General features: G+C 40.5%; 1 protein-coding gene across 1 annotated transcript in view; it reads left to right on the top strand.

The window, feature by feature from the left end:
* Zcchc4 (zinc finger CCHC-type containing 4) overlaps window positions 1-23,817 on the top strand; it is a 37,586-nt gene that overhangs the window by 5,622 nt on the left and 8,147 nt on the right. Inside the window, exons 4-10 of the mRNA XM_070012409.1 lie at window positions 3,232-3,507; window positions 5,063-5,143; window positions 10,324-10,396; window positions 14,019-14,169; window positions 15,096-15,196; window positions 23,318-23,439; window positions 23,684-23,759. Coding sequence (XP_069868510.1) covers window positions 3,232-3,507; window positions 5,063-5,143; window positions 10,324-10,396; window positions 14,019-14,169; window positions 15,096-15,196; window positions 23,318-23,439; window positions 23,684-23,759 — 880 coding nt within the window. The remainder of the gene's footprint in view (window positions 1-3,231; window positions 3,508-5,062; window positions 5,144-10,323; window positions 10,397-14,018; window positions 14,170-15,095; window positions 15,197-23,317; window positions 23,440-23,683; window positions 23,760-23,817) is intronic.

Genomic DNA, 23,817 nt, shown 5'->3' with positions numbered 1-23,817 from the left:
TGATAGAAAGATTACTCAGTGCGAAGAAGAATGTATTAGATGTGAACAGTATTCATAGGAAAGGTAAGTACTAACTTGTGCATTAGCTGATCTATACAGTTTGAGACTGTAGCACTCAGATTTTAGAAGACAGATAGGTAGAAGATGGAGTTTTTGCAGTGTAATGTCATTGATTTCACTATATCACTTTCTAATCAATGTTCTTGTGCTTTCTTAAATCCTTTGTATGTGTTAAGGTTTCAAACCTGTTACCCTCTAAAACTTTTCAGTATCTTAAATCTTACTGAAATTTTGGCTTAAAAAAAAATGCAATTTGGGGGGATAGAAGGGAAAAAATGCAGAGAAAGCAAGGGAAGGGGTGACATTGTCCAAAGAGAAATATACTCATTATCTGACTTATGTAGCTATAACCCTTCTGTACATTACCTTTACAATAATAATAAAATTTTGAAAACAAAAAATATAATTTTATTGTTATAATTAAGGTATTGTTCAGAGGGGTTACCATTTCATAAGTCAGGGAATGGAGTGCATTTATTGTGTTGGATAGTGTTGCCCCTTCTTTTGCACCCCACTCCCCTTTTCCTTCTCTTGTCCCTGACCACAAGTTACACAGTTCATTTTCCACATAGTGTATACTGTATAGGACAATTGCATTTGTTAGTCAAAGCTAAACAAATTATTCTCATACTACGCCTTTACCTTGTGACTAGTGACTCATTCCTGTGTGTGGATGGATCTCGAGTTGATGTACTCAGAGTTCACAGTTGTCTTCTCATGTAATTTAATTATATAAACTCATTTATAAGATAGCTTTTTAGAGAACTGTATTTGTACTAAATGTGGAGCATTTCCCTATAATCCCAGCAGTTGGAGGCTGAAGCAAGATTGTGGCAGACTGTGCTGTGTAGTGTAATCCTGCCTTAAAGAAAAGTAAGACATGGTGACTCACTCCTGTAATCCCAGCTATTTGAGAAGCATAGGTGGGAAGATGGTGGTTGGCAACCATACCACCCAGAAAGTTAGCAGACCCCTACTCACTAAGCCAGAGGTGATGGGCTACGTTTGTGGTCCCAGCTATACAGGAGGACAAAGTATGAGGAAGAGTCCGAGATTGCCCAAAATGGAGGACTCTACCTGAGATAACTAAAGAAAAAAAGTGGGGGGGGGGGCATCACTCAGATGGCAGAGCACTTGAGGCTTAGTTAAAGAAAAGAATCACAGACTTTCCTACTCAGGCTGGCTTTGAACTGTAATTCTCAGATCTCAGCCTCATGGGTAGCTACGATTATAGGTGTTAGCCACCATTACCCAGCTTAGTATTCAGTACTTCACTAAACCATGATTGAATCCTTGCTTTGTCTTTATCTGTCTTTAAATGAGAAATGATGGGCTTAGTATGTTTCTTCCTGTCTTTGTTTCTCATAACCACGTTTTAGTGGATTATTTCTTTTCAGAGTTAACTTTTCTGCCTCGGCATGTTGTTCATTGCTTTTCCAGTTGTCTTTTCAGTGTTTGGCTCTCTGGCTCATTGCTGTTCAGTATGAGAGACAACTGTGCTTGTACTGGCTCCCACCTTCTCCTCCCTTTCCTTCACCGTAAATTCACCAAAAATTTGGGTCTGTCATACACTGTAAGTCACACTGTGATAATTATCTCCTCTGCCCTGTCTCTGGGCCCTTTCCTGTGTTGCTAAGCAATTTCTTCTTGTCTTCATCTCTTTTCCCTTTTCCATCAAGTCATGGATGAAGCTGTCAGAGCACTTACCACAGATGGAGGAGCATTGACATTATTGGCACACTGTTAACTTCTTGCTGTTGGTTGCAGCATTCCTGTTGCTGCTATGGGGGCTTTGAAGAGAGGCTGAGCTTAGGTGAAACACCCCTTAGTATTCACTCCATTCAGTGTACAGTTAGTTCCACTGAAACTCAGCCATCAAGCCAGGAGTCCTTTGCCCACTCATTGAATGCTTGGTTTAGACATTTCTCAGCCTCAGTTGTCCTCAGTGGCCTAACTGCTTTCTCTCGTGTGCTCTTTCTGCAATTTTTATAGCTGGTATCACTACACAATCAGCTTTTAAGACATACTGACCACAGGAAGTAGGGCTGTGGCTCAGGGACAGCGCCCAGGCTCCGAGTTCAAGCCCTAGGACTGGCAAAAACAAAAATCATACTGAATGCAATTATTTTTTTCTCCATTTATCTCTAGTCAAATGAAAAAAAGAAAAGATGTCATTTGAAACAAACAAACACGTGGAATTTCCAGTATAATCTGTTTCTCTTTTTCATTTATATATTTATTTTTGTGATGGTTCTGTGGCTTGTACTTAGAGCCTGGGTGCTGTCCCTTAGCTTTTTTACTCAAACCACTTCTAGCTTTGTATGTGTGTGTGGAATGTGTGCCTGTGTGTGCCTGTGTGCCTGTGTGTGTGTGCATGCATGTGTGTGCGTGCGTGCGTGTGTGTGTGTGTGTGTGTGTGTGTGTGTGTGTGTGTGTGTGTGTGTGTGTGTGTGTGTGTGTTGTGTAACTGGAGATAAGATTCTTATAAACTTTCCTGCCTGGGCTGACTTTGAATCACAGTTGTTAGGTCTCAGCTTCCTGAGTAGCTAGAATTTAATTTTTTGCCATGGAATCTCACTGTGAAGCCCAGACTGGACTTGGGCTGCCAATCAGTGTAGCCTTTGTTAAGGCTTTGAATGTTGTCTGTCTGTGTTGGTGTAAGCTTCTGTCAGCCCTCATCAGTATTGCTAAGAGCAGGGGAGCTCAGTGGGAACATCTTTCCTTTTAGGATATATTTTTTTTCTTGCAAAGTATGCCACAAGACCTTGAAGAACAATCTTAATTTCCCATTTTAAAATGACTGTCAACTGAATCAAACTGTTTAACACATCAGAGTTAGAACACATGCATTTGTCAATAAATTCAAACATTCTAGTAGTTGCCAGTACTTCTAAGTTGCTTGAGTAGTACATTACATTCCCATTTTTAAATGGATATTGATCTTCATTCACGACTGAGTTGGAGCATCTCAGTTCTTAGGAAATTGCTGATTCTTCCCCACTTTGTAGACACACAGCCAGACATCAATTCTAGCCTGTGTTCTGCAGATTTCTCTTACTTTTGCTTCTTTCTGCAATACTCTTCTGGAAGTCAGAATACTCTTTGCTAAAGTTAGAAAAACATTGTCTCTAAAACAACCAATTTAAAATCTGTGTTTCCTGTGTCTACAAGGCTGCTGAGGTTTGTTCAGCTGCCCTTGCCTCAGAGGAAGTTCTGCAGAAGATGTCAGCAGTTGCTGCTCCCTGACGACTGGGGAGAGCATGGCGAGCACGAGCTGCTGGGTGAAGTCTCCATGGCCCAGCTCCAAAGGCCCAGTCAGCTCCTTCACCCGCTGGAAAACAAGAAGACCAATGCCCAGTATCTGTTTGCAGACAGGACCTGTCACTTCCTGGTACACCTCCTTTCTACCCTTGGATTCAGAAGAGTACTGTGTGTTGGAACACCAAGGTATTTTGCTTTTTAGGTTTTGGACTACCACAGTTTAAACCCAAGGAAAATTTTCTTAAGTAGTTATTTACTTGTGTGGGTACAGTGCTGAGACCTCTGGAGTCTCCAGAGCAAGCAGGAAGCATGGGTCCTCTCCTGTAGCCTCTGCTCCAGAGCTTGCTTTTTTTTTGACAGTAGTGGAATTTGAACTCAGGGCCTTACACTTTGTTTTTTTTTTTGGGTCCAGTTGTGGGGCCTGGACTCTGGGCCTGGGCACTATCCCTCAGCTCTTCAGCTCAAGGCTAGCGCTCTACCACTTGAGTCACAGCGCCACTTCCGGCTTTTTTCTTTTTGCTTATGTGGTGCTGAGGAATCGAACCCAGGGCCTCAGGCATGCAAGGCAAGCACTCTACCACTGAGCCACCTTCCCAGCCCCAGGGCCTTACACTTTGTAAGTAAGTGGTCTAACAATTGAGCCATGCCCTTAGTACTTTGCTTTAGTTATTTTTTCAGTTAGAGTCTTGCAGTTGTGTGTATGGGTTGTGAGTATGGGTGTGTGTGTGTGTGTATACATGTGTGCATGCACTAGTACTAGGTCTTGAACTCAGGCTCTGAGCTTTTTTGCTCAAGGCTGGTACTTTACCACACTTCTACTTCTGGCCTTTTCCTGGTTAATTGGCTTAGAGCTATGATCCTCAGATCTCAGCCTCCTGAATAGCTATGAGTAAAGCTATGTAGGCATACGAGGAATACAGTTACCAGCACCCAACTTGGTCTTGCATTTTGCTTAGTCTTGCCTAGACTGAAATCATCCTACCTGTGCTTTACACTTAGCTACAATTACAGGCTTGTACAACCATGCCTGGCTTTTCTGTTGACATGGGATCTCACTAACTTTTGTGCAGACTGGTAAGTCTCCTATGTCAGGAAACTGTCCACAATAAAGGGGAGAAGAGAAAGGGGAGCAATTGGGATCTGGTGGAGGGGTGAATTTGTTTAAAGTACACTGTACACATATTTGGAAATATCACAATGAAAACTTTCCTACTACAAATGTATGCTAACTCAAAAAAATGAAAAGGAAAGAAAAGGGGTTGGAGGTGTGGCTCCTTTGGTAGAGCACAAGCCAATGAGCAAAAGCATCAGGTACCAAGTTCAAGTCCCAGTCTTGGACCTAGGAAGAAAGAAAAGAAAAAAAGCCAGCTGGGCAGCAGTGGGTCATACTAGTCCAGGAGGCTGAAATCTGAGAACTGGTTCTAAGCCAGTCTGAGCAGTTACATCCAATTAACCAGGAAAGCCAGAAGTGGAGCTGTGAGTGCCAGCCTTGATTGAAAAAGCCAAATGAGACTCACGGTCCTGAGTTCAAACCCCAGTATGGTGCCAGAAAGAAAAGAAAAAAGAAAAGCCAAAAAATAAATTTGAAAACTGAAACTCCAGGTATATCTTCTAGTTCTTTTCAACATTTGGTTGAGGTACCAGAAACATCTTAAGAACATGGATGGCTTTTGTTGCCTGTTTGCTTATGGTCTGTTACATTGGTGACTTTTTACTAAGTTTGTTTCACTGATTGCAATAGGTTGCATGAGCTGATCAGGTTGACAGCAGCAGATGACAAGAAGTATGACATTAAAAGCCTTTTATTGGATATTGACTCTCGGTAGGTTTACAAAATATCTTATTGTCCTTATCGTGTACTGTTTCTTTTTATGTATATTTTCTTGTTAATTACTTACAGTGTCTGTCACAAGTCCGTTGTTGACATTTAGAAGTAGGCATTGGTGGCAAGCCCTTTTTCAGTCCTGTACACTGAGCATGCAGTCTGTATTTTAGATGGAGAGGTGGTTGATTTGTTTGCCAATGACCACATTTAGTTGTCTGTGACTTAGAATGCTGATGCATGTTCCCATTGAATCAAGATTTTCTCAAGAATTGCCTCATGTTGAATCTGATTTCTGGAACCTTGTTTTCTCCTCTGATACTGCATCTTTCTTTTTCTTTTTCTTTTCCTGCCTGTCCAGGGGCTTGTCCCTGAGCTTCTTTTGCTCAAGGCCAACACTCCTACCACTTGAGCCACAGTGCCATTTCTGGCTTTTTCTGTGTATGTGGTACTGAGGAATGGAACCCAAGGCTTCATGCCTGCTAGCAAGCACTCTACCACTAAGCCAAATTCCCAGCCCAATACTGCACTTGAGAAGACATTTTAAAAATAAGTTTTATGCAGGGCGCCAGTGTCTCAGACTGTAATCCTAGCTACTCAGCAGACTTGAGATCTAAGGATCATGGTTTGAAGCTGGCCCAAGCAGGAGTCTGTCAGACTTTTTTTTTGTCAGTCATGGGGCTTGAACTCTGGGCTTGGGCACTGTTCTTCACCTCTTCAGCTCAAGGCTAGAGCTCTACCACTTGGGCCACAGTGCCACTTCTGGTTTTCTGGTGGTTAATCGGAGAAAAGAGTTTCAAGGCTTTTCCTGCTTGGGCTGGCTTTGAACCGCGATCCTCAGATCTCAGCCTCCCGAGTAGCTAGAATTACAGGCGTGAGCCACTGGCGCCCAGCTCTGTGAGACTCTTCTCTCCAGTTAACCACTAAAAAGCTGTTAGTGGAGCTATGGCTCAAAGTGGCAGGGGCTAACCTTGGGCAGAACAAGCTCAGAGATAGTGCATAGGCCCTGAGTTTAAGTGCCAGGACTGGTGCACACAAACATGCACACAAAAGTAAATAAATAAAATAAGAGGAAATTTTAGCAGATGATGTGTGTACTGCCTCCCTGGACCTAGCAGGAGTGAAGAGGATGCTAATGAGGGGTGGACAGGGCCCAGAAGGAAGGTGGGGATGAGCAGACACATGAGCTTGTATTATGTCGGGTTAGCTGGCATCTGAGTGGTTGGACAGACAGACGGGACAGTGAGAAACACAGCTTCCATCTCCCTGGGATGGTACTATACCTTCGATCTTATACCTTCGATGTAGCACAGATGGCATATCTGCTCCTCCACTCCATAAGTCTAGAGAGTGGAAATACTCTTCCTAATTTCTATAATTGCTTCAATTCCAGGAGCTCATGGTGACTGTTTAAGACAGTATATGGTTTATCGGTTCTTTTGCATGTTCTTCAGTGTACTAAAGTATCACATTAAGGAGGATAGCTAGCCAGGCACCAGTGGCTCACATATGTAATCCAAATCCTCAGGAATCTGAGACCCAGAAGTTTGTGGTTTGAAAAAAGAAAAGCTAGCCGGGCGCTGGTGGCTCACGCCTGAAATCCTAGCTACTCAGGAGGCCGAGATCTGAGGATCATGGTTCAAAGCCAGCCTGGGCAGGAAAGACCGTGAGACTCCTATATCCAATAAACCACTAGAAAACCAGAAGTGATGCTGTAGCTCAAGTGGTAGAGCGCTTGCCTTAAGCTGAAGAGCTGAGGGACAGCGCCCAGGCCCAGAGTTCAAGTCCCATGACCGACAATAAAAAAAAGCTGGGCTGGAGGCATAACTTACATGGGAGAGCACCATCCATGAGCAAGTAAGCTGAATGAGAGCTGGAGTTCCTGAGTTCGAGGCCCAAGGTTAACACAAAGAAAAAAGAAAGATACATATAGCTTTTGTGGTTTATTTTTCTTTCAATTTTTCAAGTCAACTTTATGTGATTATGACTAAACAACTACCTTTCTCAATGGGCACCTCCATTCTCTTTCCTTGTCTGTTAACTATTCATCCCCCGTTACCAGGTTTGGATTTCTCACAGACATCACAATTAAATTGGGGAAACTCAGTATAAAGGGACTTTCACTTTGATTTCTTGTTACCCTGTGAAAAGTCTCCATGGCTCAGTGCTCTCTCCTTCCATGGCTCCCTGGAGATGTACAGGACATGTCCTTTTCAGGGGTAGGATGTGTAGCTAACATTTGCTAAGATGGATTTCTGTGGGTTTTCATTTTAGCACAAAAGATGTGAAATTCTATTTGGTAACTATCATCCAAATAAAGTTATATCAAAAACTGAGTTTCTTAGGTCTCTTATGAACTAATTTTATTCAGCGCTTGATTACATTTCCTGTGGAGAGAGCTTGTTTCATACTTGGTAACTGACTCTCATCTAAGAGAATGAATGGCCAAATTAAATGACTGCCCTTGTGAGCAGTTTTCCAGTGCACGCTTTTCTGATTGGTTTTGTTTGCCTTATTCAATGGAGAGAATAATTCCTTATGGCTAGTTTCATTTTAACAGGCAATATTGAGTGATATTGTTTAATAATTTTAAATATGAAATAATTATGCTACCTTGTTTGTATTTGATGGAAACTTAGGACTGAAATTCCCCTCCCCTCCTTTTTTCTTATTGCTGTCTCTACACACTGCTTCCAGAATATTTTGGACAGGTGTGCTGTGCTAGCTTTGGTGTATATCAAATTTTCTTCCTTTTTTTTCTTTTTTCTTTTCATTTTCAAAGATCACTCTTGTGTCTTATGAAGCAAGATAACAATGGAGATTCAGTGAAAAGGGTATTATGTTTTCCTTTGTCCTTTCTCATCAAGCCTTGCAAGAGATAATACCCTCAAACGTTAGCACATCACAGCTGTACTGGTGTGGATAGTCTTTTTAAAAATAAGTTATTCAGCTAGATGCCAAAGGCTCATGCCTCTAATCTTAGCTGCTTGGGAAGCTGAGAGTTTAAGAGTCATGGTTTGAAGCCAGCTCAGGCAGAAAAGTTGTGAGATCCTTTGTCCAAAATAATCAGCAAAAAGCTGGGCTGTAAACAAGTAATAAAAGTGCCGGCCTAAGGAACGCAAGCTTCTGAGTTCAAATCCAGTGCCCCTCTTTCCCCCAAACCAGTTATTTAAAAGTTAGTTAAGTCAAGACCCTGTCTCAAAAAAAAAAAAAGTTCAATAGGAAGACGACATATTTGTTTACTAATGGTAATTGACATTTCTTCATAGCTTTTGGAAAGTTCAGTAAGCTAAAATGTATGCTTCAAATATTTTTAAGGTTTCCAAGCCTTTTATTTCTTAAGTGTCAATGAGTCTTTTATGAAATGAACAGATAAACTTAACAGTATCTAAAACAATCAAAAGATAAGGTACTGAGAATGTTGAACCACTGTTCTTCCATCTCCACACAACAAGAAGTATCTGAGATTGTTTCGGTGAAGAGAAACAAAAGTCCTTAATTTTTTTAAAAGCCATTATATTTATGGCTGATATTAAAATAGTGGCAGTTAACATCTTAGTGTATGTTGTGTGGCTGGTGTCGAGAGACACTTTCCACACATAACTCCTTTATTCTAAGAAGGCTTGTGAGGTAGAAATTGGTGTTTTCCAAACCTCTTTGTAGATGAAGAAATGGCGATTAGAAGGGCTAAATAATTTCCTTACTAAGGCAGCACAGTGCTGGAGTTTGGAAGGCGACCATGTGGCTTGTGAGCCTGTGCTGCTCAGCATTGTGGTGGAGCAGGGCTGTGGTGGGCAAACACCATGGATGGCCACTCATTTCCTGACAGCCAGGAGCAGCTGGGAACATCAGTCCAAGCAAAGGGGAGCCACCAGGACTCACTCTACAAAGCCAGAGAGGGAGGGGCATGACTCTAGGTTCTTCCATCTTTCCAACCAGATTGCTCTAGCTCGGTGTGAATAATTTATAATAAGGGTGACAAAATTCAATTCCTGTTGGGGTAATATAAGTTTCTGCTCTGTACAAAAAAGTCAGAAGTCAGCAACAGACATTTAAAGACCAATCTGCATAATTGGGACAGTTCAATAGTACAGACATAACTGAGAAATATAGAAAAGTTAGGCATGTGAGCAATTGCCTAAGTGCAAATTTAAGCCATAATATAGCACTTTTGCCTAGTAAATTAGTAGAAATTTATAAAATGTTAATATCCAAAGCTGGCCTCACATTCATATTGATGATGTTTTCTAATAGTCTACTAAAAGAGTAAGTTAGTTCATTCTGTAAACAAATACCCTTCTTTTCCTGGCACAAATTCAGGAACTATAAAATGCCCTTATTTCTTCCTCTTAGATTGAGAAGCATATTTTGTTAAACTAATACATTAAAGAGTATTCTTTTTGTGTAATCCTAGCTACACAGGAGACTGAGATCTGAGGATCATGGTTCAAAGCCAGCCAGGGCAGAAAAGTCCCCATGAGACTCTTTATCTCCAATTAACCACTCAAAAAACCAGAAGTAGAGCTGTGGCTCAAAGTGGTAGAGTCCTAACCTTGAGCAAAAGAGCTTAGAAACAGTACCCAGGCTGTGAATTCCAGCCCATGACCAACAACAACAAATGACTCTTATTTGTTAACCAGGGAACAAAATGCTTAATAGCTAGTTAGCAGAAATATTGATTTTGTATCTAAATATAAGTATTCTGTGGTTTTGCCAATGGTTTACTAAACTAAGGAAAATAATTGAAGTTCATTGTTTCAATTTCTTGAAACTATTAGAAAATATTTCTTATTTCAAAAAAAAAACTGAAGAGGGCCAGCGCTGATAGCTCACACCTGTAATCCTAGCTACTCAGGAGGCTGAGATCTGAGGATCATGGTTCAAAGCCAGCCTGGGTAGCAAAGTGTGAGACTCTTAATCTCCAGTTAACCACCAGAAAACTGGAAGTGGCACTGTGTCTCAAGTGGTAGAGCGCTTGTTTTGAGCTGAAGAGTTGAGGGACAGCGCCCAGGCCCAGATTTCCAGCCCCATGACCACCACCACCACGACCAACAAAAACCAAGAAAACTTGAAGAATACTGAATTTTTTTTAATGAAAATGCTTTTATAATTCATATTTTAGTATATAATTGTTTATGGATGTGACCGTCAAGTAATTCTAGAAATGGATTATTTTACAGGTATTCACAGTTTTATATGGAAGATAGCTTTTGCCACTATAACATGTTTAACCATCATTTCTTTGATGGCAAGGTAAGAATTATAACTATTCATTCTTCTTATTGTAAACTTACAAATTCAAGAGTACCTCTTTTGTTATTTTCTACCATTTGTTGGCATATTTAATTTTGTTCATTTACTGGAGGCTTATTGGGCAGCCAGAAGTGATTCTGTCATTCTCTTTTCATTGCATTTAGGATAGAGACCCACTCTGTTAGCAAGCTCCATGGACTAGGTGTAGTCTGACTTCTGTTATTCCTGCTGCTCTTCTCCCTTTTGTCTGCTTTGCTGTTTGTGCTCAGCATCTGTGGCCTGCTCCTGGTGGAGGCTCCTGGCAGAAAGGCTCTGGGGCTTGAGAACTGAGTAGAGGAGCATGATGGAAAGTAGATGAGAACAGTGGCACTGGGATGGGGGCTGTGGGGAAAAGAGAGGCCAGAAGTAGATTCTGGACTATTGCCTCTGGAGCAGGGGGACTGTGATGAGTATACTGAGAGGGAAACCCAGGCTGAGTGTTCCAGGGGCCTGGCTTGCACTTTGTCCTACCAAATGGAAGGCAGGGAGGTTTGGCAGTGATGTGTGAGAGCGGTGAGTTGTGGGCTGATGAGACATGGATTTGTGAAACCATGGGCTTCCTGTTTGTTTTGCCACTGCTAGCTGCTACAGTAGGGAACTAGGGTTTGCTGTGCCTGTTTTTGTTTGTTCTTTGTGTTGGTCCTGGGGCTTGAACCCAGGGTTTAGGTTTGCTTAAGACTAGTACTCTACCATAGCTTCACTTCTGGATTTTTGGTGGTTAATTGATTGGAGATAAAGAGTCTCACAGACTTTCCTGCTGGGGCTGGTTTCAAACTGCAATCCTCAGATCTCAGGCTTCTGAGTAGCCAGGATTATAGGTGAGAGCCATTGATACCTGGTCTTTGTTTTTTACTATGATTTTTTTTTTTGTTTTTGTTTTTTTGCCAGTCCCGGGGCTTGAACTTAGTGTCTGGGCACTTTCCCTGATCTTCTTCCACTTAAGGCTAGCACTCTACCACTTGAGCCACAGAGCCACTTCCGACTTTTTATATATATGTGGTACTGAGGAATCGAACCTAGGGTTTCATGCATGTTAGGTAAGCACTCTACCACTAAGCTACATAAGCCTTATCATTTTGCTTTTTATTTTATCAATAAAGACAAAATAAAGGTAATATTACATTTAAATACCTATTAGCAGTGCTTTTCTAGGAAATTTGATGTGGGTTCCTCTCCAGAGTTAATAGGATACTTGACAAGAAAGTTTCTGACATAATGGTGAGATAACTGCCAAGACTGAACACCCCCTTGGTGTGCCTGAAGAAAAACAGCAGTCCAGGCAGATTTCCCTAACTTACCCGTGGCCCTTCTGTAACCCAGCTACAGAAGCTTGAGGGATCTTGCCACCCATCTGCCCTTTCTTGGTCCATTGCTGGAATCAGGCTCTCCAGTGGGGGTTATACTTTTTCTAGTTGACTTCTCAGTATCTCCTGCCTACCTGGTGTCCATGGAGCTGTACAGGTGCTTTGGAGAATTCCAGCTTCTGCCTCTGGAGCTCAACACTGAGAGGGAGCCGGGGGCGGGAGGGTGGGGGTGCCAAGGGGGTGGGACATGGTGTCTCCTGGATTACAAGTAGAAGTTCCCCACACAGGGTTTCTCGTAACCTCTTCAGCAGTCATGAAGGGAATAAAAATGTTATAAGCCTGGTGATAGATTGTCAGATCTCAGCATCCTGAGTAACCAGGATTTCAGGCATGAGCCGTCGATGTTTTTTAATAATTTAGTAAATTGTACAGTTACAGAATGTATAAATTATCATTATAACCTGTACAATGTATGTGTGTATGTATATATCAATGCATACGGATAGAAATATTTTCACATATTTGTGTATCTACAGTAGATTTATGAAATCATCCTTCATTATAAAATAAAATGGAAACAAAACTTAATGAGGAGCAAAACAAAGGGAATTGTCACATGTTTCTTGTTGTTGAATGGAATATGACTTGCAAGAATCAGTTTGGGAAAACCATCTTTACTTTAACAAAATTGATAATGGCTATTAATTCTAATCCATTTATTTGTCCATATTGTGCATCCTCACATATGAGTGTCAAAATCAAACCACACTTTTTTGCCTTTGTATTTAAATCACCTGTTATAATTTAGGGGATAGATGAATAATCAAATAAAGATTAAAATAATAGTAAGTGAGGTTATGAGTTAGATCTGAAAATGATTGTAAATATTCTAATAGCTAATTAAATTGCATTTTTCTTACTTTAAAAAAAAAGGGTTCAAGTATGTGGTAAGGGTAGCTAACTTGGATGGCAAGCACTGTTTTAGTGAGAGGTTCCATGTCAAGTCAGGTTACTGCTGACATTGGTGTCATCCACCAGCTTGTGTTTCCCATAGGTGGCATTGCTAGGGCCCTGGGCACCTCCTGATGCCACCATGCCAGTAAGTCCTAACTGGAAAAATAGACTTCATGTGTTCTGTTTGTGTCTAAGCATTTTTAGCTGGTCTGTTATCCTTCCCCCCAATCCCCTCTTAAACTCTGAGGAACTCCAAGCCTTTCCAGATCAACCATGTGCACTCATAGTCTTTGTCCTGGGAAGCAGAGTGAGGAGGACGAGGCACAGGTGAACACTGAGTGAACTCGGTATGCATGCCCTGTCACACAAGTTCAGTGGAAGTTAGTGAGGACTGTCCAGGGGAAATGATGGGAGGAAGTTTTATTAAACTTTAAAATCGAGTACATTTTCTATGTTATAGGTGTTAATTTGCTTTTATAGTTGAAAACTTAAAGACTGCTTCCCAGTCAGTGTATGGGAGATCCTGTGCAAGGTATCTCCTGTGAACCTTGCTCAAAAGAAAAAGCGATACATAGGTGATACTAACTTCACAATCACTAAAACTGCAGTTTACTAAACATGTATCAGCCTTTTGGCAAAGCGTGCTAGTAGCCTGATTTCATGGTCTGGATAAACTTTACTATTTGTGAACTTTTATTTTCTTACTATAAGCATGTTCAATTATGTCTGACATTTACCTCATACTTAAAAACATGTATATCAAGGTAATCCAGCCCTCAGGAGGGTCAAGAGTTTGAGACTAACAATGTGGGGAGTTCCAGGAAGGCCTGAGTTATATAGTAAAACCTCCATCTCAAAATAAAAACAAAAGAAAAGCATGGGCATTTGTGACTTGTGGTTGTTACTAAACTGAACTTATGGTGATTGGACAAGCTAGTTAGGAAACAGTATATCTTATTCCCCTGTGTGTCCCCAGGGTTTAGAACTGTCCTTGCTCAGGGTCATGGAGTTGAATAACAGTTAAGGTTGTTTGCATGGATAACCAGTGTCTTTCTTTTAGATGACTAAATTTGGTTTTAACTTAATCATGTGAAATGTGTAGTTTTCTGAGAGTGATCGTGTTTGAATTTGCAGTTTGAAAAGGCTGCTCATCATGGACCCCAAAGATAAAATCTCTGACAAGAGTGACTAAGAGGATCTGGGATGTCAGCACAGGACTGGGGATAGGATGACTTGGTGAAGAGTGAGAACAAATCTGATGCATTTTCCCCCAGCTAGGACAAGGTGCCCGTCTCCTCCCAATTTAGAGTTTTTGTTTGTTCCAGGCCGCCCTTGATGTGTGCAGAGCATTCTTACAGGAAGATGAAGGTGATGGAGTCATTATGGTCACAGACCCTCCTTTTGGTGGCTTAGTTGAGCCTCTGGCTATCACATTCAAGAAGTTAATTGCTATATGGAAGGAAGGTCAAAGCCAAGGTGTGTAATTTTTTTACTTCCTACAAGATAAGTGTGTATTTAGTAACCTGCTGATCTCTTGCCTGTCACATCTTAGGCAGGCTCAGAAACTCCACACTGGAGAATATACATATATCAGGTTCTTCTCTTTAAAAACAGGCTTGTTTCAGGATGGGCAAACTTCACTGTCATTGAACACTTTGTATGGTCATAGGTTTGTAAAATGGCTTGTAGGTAATGCACATTTTTGGTGGGAATTATGGAACAATATGAAGAACAGCAGAAAAATATTATTTGTTCAACATATCTTGACTGAGTGGGTACCATATGCCAGGTATTGCTTACGTACTAGGAATAGATAGATGAATTAATGACACAGTCACCTCTCTCTGCCCTCTATACCTTATATTCTCTGCTCCTAGTGTCACCCAGAATTCCAAGAATTCACCCAGCTCTAGGCCCAGAGTTTGGAACTCTGCCAAGGTTTAGGTGGAGGTCCTACATTCAGGAGGCTCCTAGTGATTAAACCACATGGATTCTCAGCCCTAAACTTCCAGCTTGTGAGTTGATAAATTCCAAGAGTGTCCAGAGTTAGGTGAATAAGCGTCTCTATTAATTGTGCTATCTAGGTTGTATGCTTTGAGGACAGGGTGCAGGCAAATCCTAAAAGAAAATATTACTCTCGTTAGACATTTCATTTATTTGCTGTTCTCAAGAACACTAATCAGAGCAGATTTTTTACTGTTTTACATATACAGTATTTCCATTGACCTTTGGAAAGGGCAGGTTGAAGTGACACTGTAATAAACCTCTTTTTGTATGAAAGATAGATGAACAACTGAACTCTATACTGGAAATGTCTACAGAAGTTTTTCAGGTAAAGCTGTTTCATGTTTTTAATATCAGTTCTTCCTTTTCCTTTTCTTTTTTTGTGTGTGATGCATTAGATAACAGCCACAAAGAATTGCCTATTTTCTGGATTTTCCCCTATTTTTTTGAGTCCCGAATTTGTCAGTTTTTTCCAAGCTTTGCCATGCTGGATTATCAGGTATAGTAATATTCTGTTTTCTGACATTGTTGAAGAATGGACATTAAATAAACATTAAATTATTCTGATAAGTCTATCCTTTGATTTTAGTAAACTAAAATACTTTGAGTTGTATTAAACACTAAAACTGTCCCATACATAGATTAGTTCCATGGTATTTAACTGTAATCTTTTAAAAAATGTTTTTATTGTTATTATGAAGGTGATGAATAGACGGGTTATAGTTATATAAGTCAGATAAAGAGTACTTCTTTTGGGTAAGAGTCATTTCTTTTTGGACAGTGTCACCCTTTCCCTCACTCTCTCCCAGTTTTCCTTCCCATCTCCACCCACAAGTTGTATGGTTCATTTTCCACATAGTGTCTAGTGAGTTCCAATGCTGCGTTTTTTCACCCTTTGTCCTTTCATTTCTGTCCCTCTCCTCCCTCCATACTCTCCTTATTCTCCCAAAGACAGATAAGGCAAAAATAAACAAAAACAGAAACAATAACAAAGAAAAAACTTCTTGTTTCATTTTCTGGAGTTTATGTTGATAAATATTATTATTATTATTTTATTTTTTTGTCAGTTGTGGGGCTTAAACTCTGGGCCTGGGTGTTGTCTCTCAGCTCTTCAGCTCAAGGTTAGTGTTCTACCACTTGAGCCACAGTGCCACTTCTGGTTTTCTGGTAGTTTATTGGAGATAAGAGTCTCATGGACTTTCCTTCCTGGGCTGGCTTTGAACTGTGATCCTCAGATCTCAGCTTCTTGAGTATTTAGGTTTACAGGTGTGAGCCACCAGCACCTGGCTCCATTGGAGAATTGACAGCTCCTAGTTAAGGTTTTCAGCCCTAGAGTTGTAAATGCCTTTAGTAGTTGTTGACAGGTAGCACCTGATTCTCATCTGTTTCCTCTTAAAGGCATAAGCCATTATGAAAATGATTTCCAAGTTCTGAAAGCAATAGTGCTGCCAGACTGAGGGGAGATGCAACCTGTGATTCCACCCAGAAAAGCAGATAGTACAATTTCCAAGTATTTACTTCCACACACTTTTTTCTTTCCCTGTCTATATAGTACATTTTTAAGGTAGCTATATAATCTTTATGCTTTTAATAACTTCAAATTATTTCATTAACAGGCTATGTTATTAATTCCCTTTTTGACTCTATAATGCTTTTACTTTAAAGTACTATAAATGATATTGCCATAAACATTTTTTATGCATATAATTTCCCCATATTTTACATAATTAGATTGCCAAAGCTGAGATTACTTCTCAAATTTAAAGGACATTTTTGTAGGTATTGAGCCATATTAACAGGTTTCTTTCCAAAAGTGTGTTGCTTAAATCATTTTAACCTTGACTCTGTGTGTGTGTGTGGGGGGGGGGTGTTAACTGGGGAATGAACTCAAGGACTCACTCCTTGCTAGCTTTTTTTGCTCAAGGCTGGTGCTTTATTACTCTTCCATTTCTTTCTTTCTTTCTTTCTTTTTTTTTTTTTTTTTTTGGGTTCAGTTGTGGGGCCTGAACTCTGGGCCTGGGCGCTGTCCCTCAGCTCTTCAGCTCAAGGCTAGCACTCTACCACTTGAGCCACAGTGCCACTTCTGGCTTTTTTTTTTTTCTGCTTATGTGGTGCTGAGGAATCGAACCCAGGGTTTCATGCATTCAAGGCAAGTGCTCTACCACTGAGCCACCTTCCCAGCCCTACTCCTCCATTTCTGACTTAAAAAAATAATTGGAGATAAGAGTTTCTTAGATGTGTTTGCCTAAGTAGCTATGATTACAGGCATGATTCACTGGCCCCGGACTTAACCTTGATTTCTTGAGCCCCAGTTCCAGCAAACTGTACATTAAATACCCTTATACTCTCCTTTCTAGGGTTTCCAGATTTTTGTTTCTTGTCTGAAGGATACATCTAGAATTGATATTTGCAATGCAGTGATAGCTGACATATCCTAGAAGTTTTAACTAAGTGTCCAGCAGTACTTGTAGCCTTTGGTAGTGACTAATTTTCTAGTCTAATGCCAGTACATAGCCAGTGCCCCATATATGTCACAGAGTAATTGAATGAAAGAGAATGTGAGCTCTAGAGTTAAAAGAATTTTGGTTCAACTGTTTGTCCTCTCTGAAGCTTATCTCGCCAGTTTAACAACAATAACGATGACATGTCTGTCTCATGAGACAGAGCATGAGAAGACTACCCCAGTCCTTCACACACAGCAAGTGCAGAGCAAAGGCAATTGATGTCAGCATTGTCATCAGATAGTCTTGTGATGCCCACAGAACATTTCCTTGGGCCCTTTTCGTACAATATCTAAGAAAAGAATATCCTTTTGTTGTTGTTGTTTTGTTTTGTTTTGTTTTTAAAGGATAACCCAAGTTCACATTGAGAGAAGTGTTCTCTTGATGGGCAAAGGGAGGGAGATTTTTGTACAATGGATGAAAGAGGTTAAAGTGTAGGGAGACCACCTCCATACTGCCTTGCAGTCCATGATATTAAAGAACTTGAAAATATTCTAGTTCTAGTTTTAGGGACTGGTTTCCAGCTCTACCCTATTGAGAGTAATTGTAAAACTCAATATATTGATGAAAGTAGCTTATACCTATCTATAATCCTAGCTACCCAGGAGGCTGAGATCTAAGGATCACGGTTCTAAGCCAGCCCAGGCTGGAGACTCTTATCTCCAATAAACTACTCAGAAAAAGCTGGAAATGGTTCTGTGACTCAACTGGTAGTCCCCTAGCCTTGAACAAAAGAAGCATAGGGACAATGCCCAGGCCCAGAGTTCAAGCCCCAGGACTGGCATAAAAGGGGGTGGGGAAATCAGAGTAGGTCATGTATATCCAACAGAGTGAAAAAGTAGAGAGAAAGCCAACCTTTGAAAGAAAATGAGGCCAGCCATGGTGGCACATTTCTATAATCCTAGCACTTGGAAATTGGAGGCCAAAGGATTCTGAGATTACCAATAGCTACATATATAGTGAGTTCCAGGCCAGTCTAGACTACATAGCAAGACTTTACCTGAACTAAAACAGCAAAAAATCCAAAACAAAATAAAAAATTAGAAAAGAAAAATGAGAATAAAATCTATAAAATCCACCTTAAGTTTTTCAGGATTCCTACTGAAGGTGAGAATAGGTCTGCTTATTACGTGCTTATGTTAGACACTGATTTCCCCATGTCTCATTCATCTAATTTTATTTATTGTACTTCCCCTTGAGGATTTTTCTGGCTTTAATTTTTTTTTCCTCTATTAAAAAAAAAGTCTCTGGATCTGTAACTGTTATGCCTCTTTTGAGCCTTTGCTTTCTTTCTTTTTCTTTTTTTTTCCTTTTGTTAATTTGACTTCATTTTCTGGTACTTCCCTTTCTCCTCCCCTCCGCCCCCTTTTAACCTTTTATATTAAGTGAAAGATGTGCAAGTCTCCCCTCTTCCTTCACAGACTCTATCACCAGAGGTGGTTCTAAACCTCCAAGCCTGAAGGCAGGGATGAAATCCCCAAGTCACTAAATTTGTTTCTTAGAAATACTTTTTCGGGAAGAGAAAAGCAGAGATGCTGTAAATCTTTATAAAAAATAAATGATGTAGACTCTTCAGTAGCTGATAAAACACTTGATAAGCAGAGAATAAAGTAGTTATCAAAGACCTAGAAAAGCATGAGTTTTATTGAGGGCAGATTAGAAAGGAAAGATGTAATAATGAATATAAATTCTCATTTAGAGTCTGAAGAACTTTGAGTTCTCACACTGTCTTTTAGAAGCTAGTTAATCTTGAGGAAAGGCACTTGATCTTTTCAGGTCTCTGTTTCTTTACCTAGAAAATAAAATGATTGAAGCTAGGCTTGGTGATGCACACCTGTAATCCCAGTACTTAAGAGTTGAGAGCAGCCTGTGCTACATAATAAGTTCTAGATAAGCAGGGCTACACAAGAAGACCCTGGCTCAAAAAATTAAAACAAGCCAGGTAGGTGCTGGTGGTGCATGCCTGCAATACTAGCTACTCAGAAGGCTGAGATCTAAGGATTGAGGTTCAAAGCCAGCCCTGGCTGAAAAGTCCCTGTGATACTCCTACCTCCATTTAACCACTCTCCCCTCCCCAAACAAAACAAAACAAAACAAAAAACATGGAAGTGTTGCTTTGGCTCTGAGCTGTAGAGGGCTAGTATTGAGAAAAAGAACCTGGGGACAGCTCCCAGTCCCTGAGTTCAAGCCCCATAACTGACAAAAAACAAAACAGAGAGAGAGAGAAAGTATAATTAAAAGATTGAACCAGACATGGAATGGCACAGGGAAGCATAAGTTGGAAGATCTCAGGACAGGTTGGCCAGAAGCCCTACCTTGAAAATAGCCTATAGAAAAAGGGTATGGAGGCCTGGCTCAAGTGCTAGGCCCTGAGTTCAAACCCTAGTAACACACAAAAAAAGTGTCTACTCATTTTGTATTAAACATTTTTTTGTGTGTGGAGTGATAAGGAGTACGAGATGTCGCTGAGAATTTCAGATCAGGTTACATGGCAAGTGGGGGTGAGGCAGGTGGTTAGGGGCGTTAGTAAAAGATTGAGGGTTGGTTGGCAGAGCTGGAGAAGTGTGCTGGGATCTTTGTGAAATTAAGCTAGAGTTAAATAGGACCCTGGAGGGGCTGTGGAAGCCCTGGTACTCTGGTCTTATTTTATCTTTGCATCCTGGCCTGGTGCCTGGAACATAGTAGGTACAAAACAAATGCTGTTGTCTTGAAAGTCTTGGTTCTCAATATAACTAGCTTCAGTCTCATGGTACAGAAGAGACATTTGCGTACAGATCAAATTAAAAGTTAGAAATTGCAGAGATTTTTGTGCTTTCCCTCATTTCTATACAGTACTTCATCACATTAATCAGTTCTGTGGGAGAAATTTTCTATTTGAGAATGCCTCTCATCATCATTGTGAGCGAAATGTCAGGGATAATGATGGGAAAATGGTGTATCAGCTCTACCACTAGTGATAGGCAATTTGCAAAATTGTGTTTGCTTTACCGCACTTCCACAGGAGGTTTATTTGTGTGGATGAAGCTATGAAATATGGATGTATGTTAGAGGTACATTAATTTACTCTAGCAGCATGCATTTTACATACCATATGTTTATAGTTAATTAGCACAACAAACCCGCGTTTAAAAATAATAATAATCCCAATTAGGTTATGCAAAATCAAGCAATCAGCCACCTTTCTGACACATACATCCTCTGACTCCTTGGGTAGCCATAAAGAAATTGTTCTTTTTTTGCCCCCTCTTCCATCTGTTATCTGCTATATTGCATAGGATATTCCATGTACTTGAAGCCTTTTTACAATATTACTTTACAACATTTGAAAAGCTCACTGAGATTCTCTTGGGGAAGAGCTTTTTCTTATGATCCTTGTCAGTTTCTGTTGAAAATATCTTTGTTGAACTTAATAAGGTACCATATATTTATTCACCCACACAAAGGAGTGCATCAGGGAGAAATTATGAATTTAAATCATTTTAAAAGAAAACTCTTCAAGGAACTATTTTAAGGTAATTTTGAAGTAAAATCTATTTTTGTCTCTTAGCTTCTAATAGGTAACTTATATTCATAGGACTTTGAGAGTTGGAAAGAAATCTAGCCGTAACCTGGGCTGACTTCCCAAAATAATAATCCTCCCACTAAATTCACGACCAGCAGTCATCCAGCTGCACTCGAACACTTTCACCGAGCAGAGTCCTACAGCCTTACAAGGCAACTCAATTTATTTAATAGCTCTAATCGTTAGAAATTTTTCTCATATTGAGATAAAATATGCTCCCCATTAACTTCTAACCATTGGTCCTAGTTCTGTTCTCTGAGGCAATAAAGGGCAAGTCTTAATTTCTGTTCCATGTGACACCCCTTCCATTATAAAATAGCTGTCCGTTCCTCCCTGCCTTCTCCTTTCTGAATAAACACCCCCAATTTGTTAAACTATAAATCCTATTCATTGCCATTATTTCCAGTAGAAATGAGCTAGTTTTACCAATGTCTGTCTGAAGATGCAGTGGCTGAATGCAGGGCTGCAATTGAGATCTTCCTTGGGACTTCCTTGGTAGATACTGCCTATCTCAGAGGCAACCTGGGTCTGCACTCACTTCAGCATAGTCAGCTAGACTGGATGAAGCCTGCTGGCAAACAGCCAGAAACCTCTGGGTGGGAGGTTCACGCTGCTTTGGGCATCTTCCTTCTGTACTTACTTTTTTCCTGCTGTTCAAGCAGGAAGCAGTGAAGCTTCCTGTAGGTGTTGGCATTAAGGTAGACAGGGCCTCTGAAGTATGGAGGAATCTGCCATTAGAGGCCTCTCTTCTCATCAGTTTCACATTTTTTGTAATTTGTTTATTGAATACCTGACTTGCAGAGCAGTTTGCTTTTAAGTTCCTAATTCAGTTCCTTGTTCAGAATTGGGACAATTCATTATACCTTGCTTGAAAATTGGGATCCACTTATATTGAACTCATAAAACTCTCATGGTAATCTTGAGGATAGTCTGAGGCAGAGCTTCTCAAACTTGAGTGTGCCAAGAGGCTTGTTAACACAGACTGCTGGCCTCACTCCCAAGGTTTCTTACTTATTAGGTCCTCATGGGGGCACAGATTTGCACTTCTAACAAGATCCTCAGTGACACTGATGTCACCAACCTACTTTGAGAATTCCTGATCTACAGAAAGATGGACTTAGTGCCGGGCACCAGTGGCTCACTTCTGTAATCCTAGCTACTCAGGAGGCTGAGATCTGAGGACTGTGGTTCAAAGCCAACCTGGACAGGAAAGTCTGTGAGACTCTTATCTCCAGTTAACCACCAGAAAAACAAGAAGTGGCGCTGTGGCTCAAAGTGATAGAGCACTAGCCTTAAGCTGAAGAGCTCAGGGATAGTGCCTATGCCTAAAGTTCAAGACCCATGCCCATCAAAAAAAAAAACAAAAAACAAAAACAAAGAAAGAAAGATGGATTTAGTGATCTGGTAAATATAATAGCAGACCTAAAACCAAATTGAGAATGTGTATGAATAATAGGTTGGAGGAAAAGATAGAATCCACAAGGTAATTGCTGTGGCCTAGTGTGATAGTACATGCTTGTAATCCCAACACCTAGGAGGCAGAGGCAAGAAGATTGTGAGTTTGAGGCCTGACTCTTTCTCAAAATCAGAAAAATCATACTTGTTAGCATCAGTTGCTTTTCAAGATAATCTGATGACATGAGAAGTTGACTTAGGTATATTGAGGAAAGAGGTCAATGATTTGAATAGCTGTAGGGAGAACAAGCATGGATATGGACCCCAGTATCCATCTCCATCCTTCTGCCTTTGACAGGTCCTGGACTAAATGTTTTACTTCAGTAAGCTCTTTTAACCTTCATAGCAACTTTAAGGTCAGAATTAGTAGTAACCTGTTTAACAGACAGAAAGTAACCTTGGCTAAGGTCAGGTAACAGCAGTGGCAAAGCCAGTGTTGGACCCAGAATCCTGTTCTTTGTCCAAGTGTGAGGACAGTGAGTGAGTGGAGGACAGCTGAGGCTGCACCTGTGCCTGGTGAGCTGAACAGACATGCAGCAGCCTCACATCCCAGAGTGGAAGGGTTCAACCATGCTGACACATGTCTTCAAAGACATTAGTTCTTAATATGTCTTTCTTATAATGTCCCTTAATAGTATATAACATATATGTGCACACAACACATCTTTTTATGTTCTGAAATTCCTCTGTCAAAGTGGCCTCTCCGAAATGTCCATAAATATATGCTTGCATTTAAGAATTTATTACCTAAAAAAAAAAAAAAAATTACTACTGGGTACCAGTTGCTCACACCTGCAGTCCTAGCTATTCAAGAGGCTGAGATCTGAGGATCACCATTCAAAGCCAGGAAAGCCCATGAAACTCTTATCTCCAATTAACCAGGTAAAAGCCAAAAGTGGAACTGTGGCTCAAGGGGTAGAGCACTAGCCTTGAGCAAAGAAAGCCTAAGGACAATGCCCAAGACCCTAGCTTCAAGCCCTAGGACTGGCACCAAATTACTTTAGTCTGCCCTATGTGTTTTGGCATCAGCTTATTTCTTTATTGGTTCGAGACGCTGAGTGAATGTTGACTCATTTGAGTAAATTTTCCCTTTACTTTCTAGGTAGATTATGATAATCATGCACTTTATAAACATGGAAAGACAGGTCGGAAACAGTCGCCTGTGCGTATTTTTACCAACATTCCACTCCATAAGGTAATCCTTCCCACGGAAGAAGGTTACAGGTAAGATCACTGTAGAACTTTGAATTTCCAAGGCTGCTGAAAAGGCAGTTATGGACATCTCACCGCAAAGTGCCTTCACTAGTGAATCCTTTACTTCTTTTGCTTTTAAATGTGCTCCACAGGGTCATATTGAATTGAATTCTGATTGCCTCCAGTTTTGAGAACAAGTGCTATGTACACTTGTGTGTATTCTGTGAGTCTCAGTGAACATGTGCAGTGATTTTCCTGTTTTGTTCCTTGTCAGATTTTGCCCTCTGTGTCAGCGGTACGTTTCTCTTGAGAATCAACACTGTGAGCACTGTAATTCTTGCACATCCAAGGTATAGTTTTCTTCTGCAGTGCATTCTTAATCAAATATGTTTACTAGCTCTATTACTT

The sequence above is a fragment of the Dipodomys merriami genome, unplaced genomic scaffold (genome assembly GCF_024711535.1).
Source record: "Dipodomys merriami isolate MVZ:Mamm:240054 unplaced genomic scaffold, mDipMer1.0.p SCAF_9, whole genome shotgun sequence".
In the NCBI taxonomy this organism is placed as follows: domain Eukaryota; kingdom Metazoa; phylum Chordata; class Mammalia; order Rodentia; family Heteromyidae; genus Dipodomys; species Dipodomys merriami.
This window is presented reverse-complemented; position numbering and strand designations above follow the sequence as displayed.